Genomic DNA, 11,181 nt, shown 5'->3' with positions numbered 1-11,181 from the left:
CATGCACTCACAGAATCACAGAATCTCAGGAGTTGGAAGGGACCTGGAAAGCTCCCCCAGTCCAACCCCTGCCAGAGCAGGATCACCAGAGCAGTCACACAGGAACACGGCCAGGGGGGTTTTGAATGTCTGCAGAGAAGGAGACTCCACAACCTCTCTGGGCAGCCTGGGCCATGCTCCATAACCCTCACACTGACAAACTTTGTCCTCATGTTCAGCTTGAACCTCCTGTGCTCCAGCTTGGGACCATTGCCCCTTGTCCTGGCATTGGACATCCCAGAGCAGAGCCTGGCTCCTTCCTCCTGAAGGAGCACCCACTCATTGCAAGAGGAGTAGAGGTTTCCCAAAAAGCCACACTGTCTGGAAAACTGGGCTGTCACTTATAAGGCTGCCCCACAGGGCTGCAAGTGGGAGAGACGTTTTCAGTGTAGACTTTCAAATTCAGACGGCTTTGGTTAAACAGATGATGATTTTGACTTTTGCTGGATGAACTCTTAACTTTATATACTAACATTGTTATGCATAAGTAATTTCGTATTATTTAGTCTTTTTATTAACATGAACTCAGAGCTCTCTGATATAAATAGAGGTGTGAGTATTTAATAGAACTCACTAAATATTTTATGAATGCTGAAACTCATAAGCTGCTTATTGAAGTTGACCATACATTTTCCATTCTTGTGAAAAACAGTAGTTCACACAAGACATAGGAAGAGAGGGAATGGTTTTAAACTGGAAGAGGGGAGATTTAGACTGGATATTAGGAAGAAATTCTTTACTGTGAGGGTGATGAGACACTGGCCCAGGTTGCCCAGGGAAGCTGTGGATGCCCCCTCCCTGGCAGTGTTCAAGGCCAGGTTGGACGGGGCTTTGGGCAACCTGGGCTGGTGGAGGTGTCCCTGCCCATGGCAGGGGTTGGGCTGGATGAGCTTTAAGGTCCCTTCCAACCCAAACCATTCTGTGATTCTGCAGTTCTATGACATATGGTACTGCCTATGCATATTGACTGGATGGATAAAATATCTTCCACAGGACAGACGTGAACACTGAGTAGCAAATAATACTCTTAATACCTACATACTTAATACAAAAAACAGTGATAAATATTAGTTATGATAAAACTAATGGAATGCTTGAGGTTCACAAATCTTTATACAACTAAACAGGAAGGGAGAACAGAGCAGTAACCACCACTGAGCTCGAACCCCCACCAGGCACACACCAAGCCTTCAAAGCAATTACACAGCTTTACACCCTGTGAAAAAGTAGCTTGACTCCACGGTAAGAATAACAACGGGCCAAAACTTCTGGTAAATCCTTATTCTCATCACATGAGAGGATGAATAACAGAGCATCGTCTAATGAGGTGCCAGTTAGACATTCTGTGAGATGCCATCACTGATACCAGTGGTTAAATGAAGTAACTGCTGTATAGGCAGATGGAAATGCAGTGCAACTGCTAGAGAGGAAGTACTTCCGAGGTACAAGCTAAGGTGGCCTGCACACAAGCACGCAGAGAAATAATTAAGCATGATGTAATTTGCACTTTAGTATGCAGAATCACTCAATATTTAAATTAAACCAGAAAACATAATTTTAAAAGTTTGCATACAGACAGCAACAGAGAAGCTGCAAGTGTGCACTGAAGTCCAGTTCAGTATTTCGGATGCATTTCATATAATGCAGCCTTGTATGCTCATCCTTCTGAAACTGCTAACAGTTGAAATAGTTTTAACATGGTGTGTATTTTGAGAGTGTACTTAAATAAAACAAAATAAAAAAGAACCAACTCTTGCTCTGAAAGCTGAATACAAATAGAAACTATAAAGATAACTCCTCCAGCTATAAGCTAGGTCTTAAAAGCAATTTACTGCTTTAATTAAATACATCACAGCAGTAGGATAAAGCAAGCAAAGAATAAAACACTAATTTGTCTGATTATGTTTCTACACCTTTAGACCTCGATCTGCATTTAGCCTCATGAACATTCAACATCTCAAAAAGTAAGACAGATGACAAATCTTTGTTGATCAAACAGATTCATTATATATATTACAGCTGGATTTTAAAAAAAGAGAGAAAAAAAGAGAATAAACTGTTTTCTCAGTGAATGTTGCACTGCCAGGTTTTACTTCTAATATTTAGCTCTACAGCTTCACTTGTCACTAGAAGACACAATTAGATCAGCCAGCACCAAAATAGATGATCTAACCTGTTCATTCATAACTGCAGACAGCTCACTGAGCATATCCTTATAATGCGACTTCATCTCTCCCTGATATTCAAATTGGTCCTCCTTAATTAGGCGTTCATTGACATCAAGAGCATGTCCACATGCCTCTGCAAATTGCCTACAAGCACAAAACCACAAAGAACAACCATATGAATTTTGCAGCAATGAAAAGTATCTATACATATGCACACACTCTACTGCATCTCTTCTCCCCCTTGTTAGAAATGAACTTCAGAACTCATCCTCAGATCAGGTGGAACATAGGCTACTAGGACAGCCCAAAACAGTTTTCTTGGGAACAACTCATAAGATAGTGCAAATGCAGACGTAAATTAGCCCAGTTCAATTCAGCCTGATTTCACGTCACACCTACTCATGTTACTCACGCTATGCAGAGGGTGAAAGTCTAAACTTAATGTTTACCTGAAGATTTCCTTCAGAAGCTTAACTTGATTATCAGGATATCTCTTTGCATTTGTCTCTTCAAGAAAAGCGCGAGCATAAGCCATTGGTCCAGCATTTACCTGGGGAAAAAATACACAGTGTGGGTGCAGGGAACAAGCAGTGCAGTGTCATTATCTCTTGTGTTCCAAGGCTTGGGGACTGGCCTCAGGCAACGAAGCCTGTGTGAAGAGCATCGCTCCTCAAAGAATCACAGAATGTCAGGAGTTGGAAGGGACCTCGAAAGCTCCCCCAGTGCAACCCCTGCCACAGCAGGATCACCAGAGCAGTCACACAGGAACACGGCCAGGGGGGTTTTGAATGTCTGCAGAGAAGGAGACTCCACAACCTCTCTGGGCAGCCTGGGCCATGCTCCATAACCCTCACACTGACAAACTTTGTCCTCATCTTCAGCTGGAACCGCCTGTGCTCCAGCTTGGGACCATTGCCCCTTGTCCTGGCATTGGACATCCCAGAGCAGAGCCTGGCTCCTTCCTCCTGACACTGCCCTTTCCAAATTGATCCCCATGAATGAGGTCACCCCTCAGTCTCCTCTGCTCCAAGCTCAAGAGCCCCAGCTCCCTCGGCTGCTCCTCATAAGGGAGATGCTCCACTCCCTCCATCATCTTAACTTGAATGAAATCTGAAGTTTTACTGAGGGAAAGACAGCTGGTCAGCCTTGCACAAATTGCAGATCTCTGATGGCCTTTGAAAGTCCTTGGCTAGTTAACAGTCTAGAAAGCTCCATGTTTGAAGACATTTTAAAGAGGGCACAAGAAATACATGCACCTCTCACACATCCCAACTTTTCTAAAAAGGAAGTGACAAAACTAATCCACAAAAAAGTCCCTTTAATGTATGTGCATGCTTTGCTGTGTGATGGTCTTGTTAGAAAGGTCTTAACATCTGTTTAAAGAAGATTTGACTGAAATAGTAATATTTGCAGATAAATCCAGCAGTCATCAGTGGAAAACTTTTAATTCCCTTACGTCTTTTAGAGCAGGCTCCAACAGCACTGGAATACAAGGTAGGATCAGAAATATAAAATAGAAAAAAACTTATCTGAAATGATGAAAATCAGAATTAAAATTCAGGTAGATGCATTAAAAAAACAATAAAAAGGCAAATTGTCATTACCTTGACACTGACACTTCCTTGGAGTTTGAGCTGCAGTCGGATCATGTCCACTTCTTCCATTGTGCAAAGCTGATTGAGCTCTGAGACTTTTTTGGACATCTCATCAATCGCCACTTCGATAGGGTTCAGCTCTGTGCTGGTTTGGCTTATGACTTGAATACGCTTCTTCACATAGGGAAACAAGTGACTGGCTACTCAAAAGCAAGAAATGTATCAGAGACACTCACCCAGCAAAAGGGTATTTAAGAAACCAAACCAATTGAAGTCAGAGTATTAACTTTTGATTTTGTCAACCTCTTTACCAAGCCACACAAATGAAGTTTTAATGACCAAAGGAGCCAAAGTGACACAGCAGGTCCACGTTGAATTTTATGTACCTGGCACTGGAAAAGCATTTTCTTTTGAATTCACCACTGTTTGCTACTAAGCCTGTCACATCCACATGTCAAAAAGCTCTCACCACTCAGATTTTAGAATCCACAAATTTCTTCTTTTGAGTGAAAGCACCAACTGATAAGCCCATACAGAACTTCAAACAGCTCAAAACATCCCATCAAACATGTTTCAAGATAGAGGTAGGAACCTCTAGTTTAGCTGCATTAGGTGTCACTCAAGCACAGATGAACTACTATTAAAACATCATCCTTAATAAGTAAGGAGTTACTTTTAGTGTGCAACCTGAATGCTCCTATGGGAGCTGACAGAGGAATTATTCATCGCTAAAACTCCTTCCTTCCAGTCAAGGCCTTTTCACAGACCTCAGGGAGTCTGGCAAAAGGTACCATTATGGCACATTAAGTCTGATCTGCCCTATAAGATTTGGAAGGCCCCCCAAACTCCATGTATGCCCTTCTCTGGTGAGCATCTGCTGCTGGTCAGCTCAGACCTAAATGAGCTCCAGCGTACAGGGCAGCTGTCTCCTTGGAAAGTAGGAAACCCAGGACTTCCAGAGCTGGCAGCACGAGTCACAGCCAGGCACGGCAGAGTGCCAGGGATCCACAGCCTGCAGCCAGGCTGCACTTGTCCTCTGCAAAGGCAGGCAGCAGGCTGTGGAGCAGAGATGCTGAGTGGGTACCGTTCCAGGCACCCAGAACCTTTTCCCAAGCACAATGAACTTTCACTGCTCCTCCAGTCATACCAGTAAGCCTGGCTTTCTTCTCAAACTAAAAGCACTTCTGTTTATGTAGGAAGCAAATGAAAGCATATGACTTGAAGGTGGAGGGGGAAGAAAGATGTTTTCTTTAGAGAAAGGCAGTGACATGAGTCAGGTGCTAGAAGGAATAGCAGGGGAGAAGAGAAGGTCATCAAATTCCCACCTAACACTAAAGATAGAGACAGACTGAGAGGAGTGGGAGCTGACAGCATGTGATAACCTAGGGAGAATATTCTGCTGAAAGAACAACCCTCTTTGTTTTTGCCAGACACACCATAACAGCTGCACTTTCAAGTCAGTGAAACTAACTGCTTCAATATAGATGCCAAAACACCTACTGCTGCTCAAGCACTTAAAACAACCACACACAAGCTACTCCTCCTTTCCTCTTCTTACAAGCAAAGTTGTGTCATGTAACAAGATGACAAGATGCCCTCAGACATCAGTGCCTCTTTCCTGACTTGCCAGAACAAAACTTTTAAGCAACTACACCTGTACTGTAAGCAGCTTGCTTTATTTTGCCCTTTGGGGGAAGCAGATGCACTGAAGTTGGTGTCGAAATGGATTTGGTGTCACTCAGAAGCCTCTGGTGTGAACACAAGCCTCTCTGCTCACGGCTGCCCATCAGAACAATGCCTCCATCTCAGACAGTTTCTCTTACTCCCAGATCAAATTCAATAGTAGTTTCACAAAGGATGCCTCTTTTAAGAGAGATTTCAATCATGATAAGGAACTAAGCATTTTCTGTTTAATATGACTCGGTAAGAACAGACATATCTAGTGCTCCTAACATTCCTGTCAAAACACTGATTGCGCCCAATGAGATGAAATCTTACCTCTCACTTTAGAGAATTCTATGTAATGTATCTTATTTCCATTTTGAACAAAATTTTTTATCTTTCTAAGTTTTGCTCTTCTTAGCAGAACAGGCTCCTACTTTACTTTTTCTTTGACTTGTTTATTATTAAAAGAACAGTGGTTCATAGTACTAAGCTGTCTCCAGCAGAACCGCTCCCAAATTACATCACTGCAAGAACAGTTAAAATGTCAATAATAAGGAAAAATCACACAGCTGATGACTCCACAAACAAAAATAACTTTCCCTAGGACGATCAGCAGAACTGGAAGAAAGCTCATACTTTGCCAATGGACACACTGAAAAGATTACTTATCGTTCTGCACGACACCGTGCCCACTGACTGCAGAAAACCTGGCACACAAAAAGTGCTGCTGGGCTTAACTGGCAAAGGTGGGATGGGATGGGATGGGATGGGATGGGGGAAGCAGCCTGAGCAAACCTACTTGTCAGGATTGTGCGCCTCTTGCACTGCTCTTCTACACCTCCATGCTTTTTTCCTGAGAGCGTGAAAGGTGTTTCAAACACAAAACGGTTGATGTTGTGATGCATTTCAAAGTCGGTCTTTCGATCTTCGGCTTCTTTCTCTTCAAAGAAAGGCGTGACATATGTCACCTGGATATATGCATACTTTGGATCCAGGTCTTTCGGGTTGACCTGTGCAACAGTGGCAAACATAAAAACCTGTTAAATGTGATGAGCTTCCAAGGAATCCAGTGTATTTCTGATCTATCATAGCAATATCAATTAAAACTGAGACTTCCAAGTGTAATATTCAGACCACATTTTAATACAAAGATGTTTAACCAAGAAGCCCCTAAGAACACTGCGACTTTTGAATATAGCTATGGGCAAAAGTGGATGAAAGATAAATGAGGGAGAAAACAACCTGCTTCTGCATTGCAGTGAACATCTGCACGCTCTCTGCAGGCATATGCTGGAATATGCTCTTCTCCCACTGACCGTGATGCCCTGCTATAACATTGTCATTTCCATACAGCACCTGCCAGGCTATAAGGTGAGGGTCTCTTTTTGGGTGTAAAACTAGATTATAGTAGTTTACACATACACTCAGATCACATTCATTCAAAACACAGCTCTCAAAAAACAGACCATGCACTCACTTCTTCCTCTTGCACAAGAACTGCACATCTTTTGTACCTTATTGGAATCCTGGATGATCTTCACATTATCTATTCCAAACTTATCTGCATAAAGTTTCATCAGCCTTTGAGAGATCTCAGACAAGCCAGTTAATTTGGGTTCTTTATAGATATACTCTTTACCTTCCTCTTCTTCAAAAAAACCCTGTTTGGAAAGAAATGGAAGGATACAGTGAACACAACAGGCAGGGCAAAGCCTAAACTGGGCGCTCACACCCAGAGCATCCAGTATGCCATTTCCAGCACCTAAGTTAAAAGCTTACCTCTCTCCACTCCTAGCAGACACATACCTAGAGGTCTGTGTTTACACTGGTCTGCTATCTCTGAAGCTACCCAGGAAATAACTCATACGCATTTATCCATGGAAGACACCTACCCATCTAAAGAGTTAAAGTGCTTTCTTGAGAACACTAATGCACGTATGATGAAAAAACCCTAATGAATTAAAAACTGGACATTAAAAATGCTTTAAATTTTAATCTTTTGGTTAATTTAAGTATTTTGGAAGCACTATGCTAACAGAACACAACTGTAACTGCTGTTTGCTGGTTGTCCAGCCCAGCTGGGGTGCGTGCAGCACCCCCAGCACATCCCGTCTAGGAGCCACGGGTGCAGGCAAAGGCTGGGCACTGCGCAGGGCCACTGCATGGGGAGCGCCTGTGAACCAGGCTGCATCTGTTCAAAAAGGAACTCTGGTGGCATCTTGAAAGGCCATATGAAATTGCAGCATTTTCAGAGATAATTAGTAAATGATTTACATTTGAAAAGGAAAAAAAAAAAAGACACAGACTGTGCCTCTGCAAAAAAGCTCGATCTTGTTAAGGTAATTTCCTTATTACACTGGATGGACTTGCAGCTTTAATAAAAGGCTCCGTTGAAGAGCTGAACAAGAACCTGTCAGGCTTCAGAAGAAACGCCAACCTCAGAAAATTACCACAGCATGGCATCATGCGCAGGTGAGACACTCAAGTGCTACATGATGAACATGTACCTCATCACTCCGGGAGAAGCTCTCTGATCAGAAAGCAGCTGGTGCCCCATTAGCAAGGACTGGATTTATCTCAGCACCATGAGCAGCACCAGCCCTCGTCCTAGATGAAATCTGGCAGTATTAACCACTGCAGCTCTACCCAAAGTCTCCTCCTTTCACCTTAACACAAAGTGACCCAGAGGAAAATACATGAAGCTGCAGGGATAAAGGGGAAAGGAAGACAGCATTAATGATACCAGACTCAAGGCCCTTTAAACTTAACAAGATGTGGCTTGGACAGCTAATCCTACAGTATGCCTAGGCAAACTAGCATCTCTTGAGAAAGACAGAAGCACAAATGAATGAAGTCAAGAGATACCTTCAAAATCTCTTTGGAAGGTACTCAGGCAAAACGCAGCCTTTTCATGTTGAAGCATAGTTCAACTTTGGCCACTAAAATTATAGACTAGTCAAATCTTCACTAAAAATATACAGAATTAAAAAAAGTTAGCTATAAATTTCAACATTTGTTTAGGAAAAAAGCCCTAAGCTTTATTTGAGATTAACAAATATGTGCATCTCTGGCTTCTCGTTCAGTGAGGAGCAATGAAACTGCCTTTTGATTTAACAAGTGCCAAGAGCAACATGGGCATTACTGAAAACCAATGACTAACAGCAGCAACAGCAGCTCGTCTGATAGGATCTTAATCAATCTCACAGTGACCTTCTAACGTCGCACAATTTTAACAATATTATCAATTAAATGTCATAGGCATATGAAGAACTTCACAACTAATTAAAGAACAAATGTAGAGCTCAAAAGCTGACACCCTATAAACATTTACTGAGCTGGGCAGGCAATTGACTTTCTATTGATTTCACTGAGAAAGGATCTGCAGGTTCATAACCTGTTTTCTGATCTTGTTTCCACTGAAGCAAAACTGCTTTCTGTGGGATAACCTCATTAGTCTCATGCAGCCATACTCAAACACACTACTCAGGATTGCTTCTGTCAAAAAACATCTGTTTTCTGTTACTATTGGATGTTTTCGACAAACAAACTTCAAGTTTTCCAAATTAACTACGTGGCAAACTAGAGTATAGTTTATCCTCTTCAATACTGATTCTGTGGATGTTTGCATGCTGGAACACAGTGTTTATATATTAGTGCCAAATCCATGTGCTGATGCTGCATGGCACACTAAGACGATATCTGTGTTAATGGTTTTGCTTAAAAAAAAAACCAACCTGAAAACAAACATCTAACAGATTTAGTCCTGTCTCTAATGCAAGAGACATCATTTAAGTAGATATTCCCTACAGTATTTCATCTGACAAATGACAAGCAGAAGGTAATTGTGAGCTATAAATAATTGTGCCTACCATATGCTATATGACTGGCAAAGACTAGTGAAAGTAAGATTAAACACTTTTTACGAGCCAGATATCCTCTAATTTCAGGATTTTAAAATATTAACCAGCCAAGGTCACATTAACAATGCATATCCCTAGATTATTTTCATACTGGTTGGTTTTGTCCTGTAAGAACAACAGAGACTTATGGATTAAAACTATGACACAGAGCAGCTGAATGTAATGGAAGGGAGATGACCTCCTGGGCTGTAGGTTACTGGTTTCCACTGGGCTCTGATGGGCTCACAGTCACATTGTGACCTGGGATTGTAACCGTGGGAGTGCTGATAAGGCTTCTCTTCCTCCCCATACACCCCGGCCGCAGTCCTTGGAGCTCACAGTAAATCTGACTTTTCTCTGCCCTTTGCTGGAAGAATACACCCTCTCCCCACAGATGATTTGCCCAGGTAAAGCCTTCTGCTTTACCTGCCAAGAATTAGCACTTAATGGAGCCTTCCTTGTCTTTATTGACTGAGCACCACCCCACTATGTAAGTGAGCTTGTTGCAGTCTTTGGTAAGGAAGCTACAGCTGGTTTGTCACATTTGGAGAAGGGGACACGTCTTCTGATCTTCAGATGTAAACCTGCAGTCAGCTTACTGCTATGAAAATCTGCCTCCAATTCCTACAGCTTCTTGCCCAGATAGGAGAACAAAACCTAAGCTCTATCTTTATCTAAAGCAGCTCTGCAAACAAGTCTTGAATGTGTTGTTTTATCTGCACAATGTGAGTTTTCAGCTACTCAACATTTTTAACAGCTTTTTTTTTTTTAATTCAAGAAAGATCTTGACTTCTCAAAACACTCCTCTGCAGATAAAACCATACGCGCTGGCTAGTGTGGCCACTTGGTGGTGCAAGGAGATGCTGCCACCGAAGCCCTGTAACAGAATTTGCAGCCTAAAACAGCAGCTGCCATGAGATCCAGCTCTCTGAGCTGGCAAATAAAGCTCTCTGGCAAAAACAACCACCTACATCCTCCCTAAGGACTGCATTCGTTCAAGCCACCCCTCCTGAGGGTCCCTGCAGCAACGCAGTAACCACACACTGTCTCCGCTTTCCCATGAAGAAGAATGGTTTTCAGGTGCAGCTGCAGATTTTCTTTTTCTACTAAGAGCCCCCAAAATTCTCCCTGCAGACAGTATTGGCAGTATTCTTTTGTCCTTTAATCGGCTTTCTCTGCAGGTTTTGTTTCAGTTAAGAAACAGCAGTGTTTAATTTTTACAAAACACATACATGTATATATTCATTATCATTACAATTGATAACAATGTTCAATGAATAAATATATATATAAAACACATTTTTCATATGTGCGTGCTTACAGATGTATCTACCCACATGTATTTTATATAGAACAGTGTATGCGTAAGACTGAAAAGGAATCCCATGCCTGCATACTAAGTTTCTTTCTGAGAAGAAACATTTGTAGTTGCCTAAGCAGAGTGATTCATAGAATCACAGAATGGTTTGAGTTGAAAAGGACCTTAAAGCTCATCCAGTCCAACCCCTGCCATGGGCAGGGACACCTCCACCAGCCCAGGTTGCCCAAAGCCCCGTCCAACCTGGCCTTGAACACTGCCAGGGAGGGGGGATCCACAGCTTCCCTGGGCAACCTGGGCCAGTGTTTCACCACCCTCACAGTCAAGAATTTCTTCGTAATATCCAGTCTAAATCTCCCCTCTGCCAGTTTAAAACCATTACTCCTTCTTCTATCACTTCCTGCCCTTGTGAAAAGTCCCTCCCCAGCTTTCCTGTAGGACCCCTTCAGGAACTGGAAGGCTGCAATAAGGTCCCCCCAGAGCCTTCTCTTCTCCAG

At 42.5% G+C, this 11,181-nt stretch overlaps 1 protein-coding gene across 1 annotated transcript in view; it reads right to left on the bottom strand.

Moving 5' to 3' along the window:
- The window catches only part of LOC104537474 (dedicator of cytokinesis protein 10-like), a 22,952-nt gene that overhangs the window by 1,248 nt on the left and 10,523 nt on the right, over positions 1 to 11,181 (bottom strand). Inside the window, exons 8-12 of the mRNA XM_010180369.1 lie at positions 6,982 to 7,128; positions 6,267 to 6,477; positions 3,812 to 4,002; positions 2,657 to 2,757; positions 2,213 to 2,351 (exon numbers count right to left, since the gene is read on the bottom strand). Coding sequence (XP_010178671.1) covers positions 2,213 to 2,351; positions 2,657 to 2,757; positions 3,812 to 4,002; positions 6,267 to 6,477; positions 6,982 to 7,128 — 789 coding nt within the window. The remainder of the gene's footprint in view (positions 1 to 2,212; positions 2,352 to 2,656; positions 2,758 to 3,811; positions 4,003 to 6,266; positions 6,478 to 6,981; positions 7,129 to 11,181) is intronic.

The sequence above is a fragment of the Mesitornis unicolor genome, unplaced genomic scaffold, assembly GCF_000695765.1.
Source record: "Mesitornis unicolor isolate BGI_N332 unplaced genomic scaffold, ASM69576v1 scaffold2723, whole genome shotgun sequence".
In the NCBI taxonomy this organism is placed as follows: domain Eukaryota; kingdom Metazoa; phylum Chordata; class Aves; order Mesitornithiformes; family Mesitornithidae; genus Mesitornis; species Mesitornis unicolor.
Note: the sequence above shows the minus strand (reverse complement) of the source record. Positions and strands in the feature narration are given on the sequence as shown.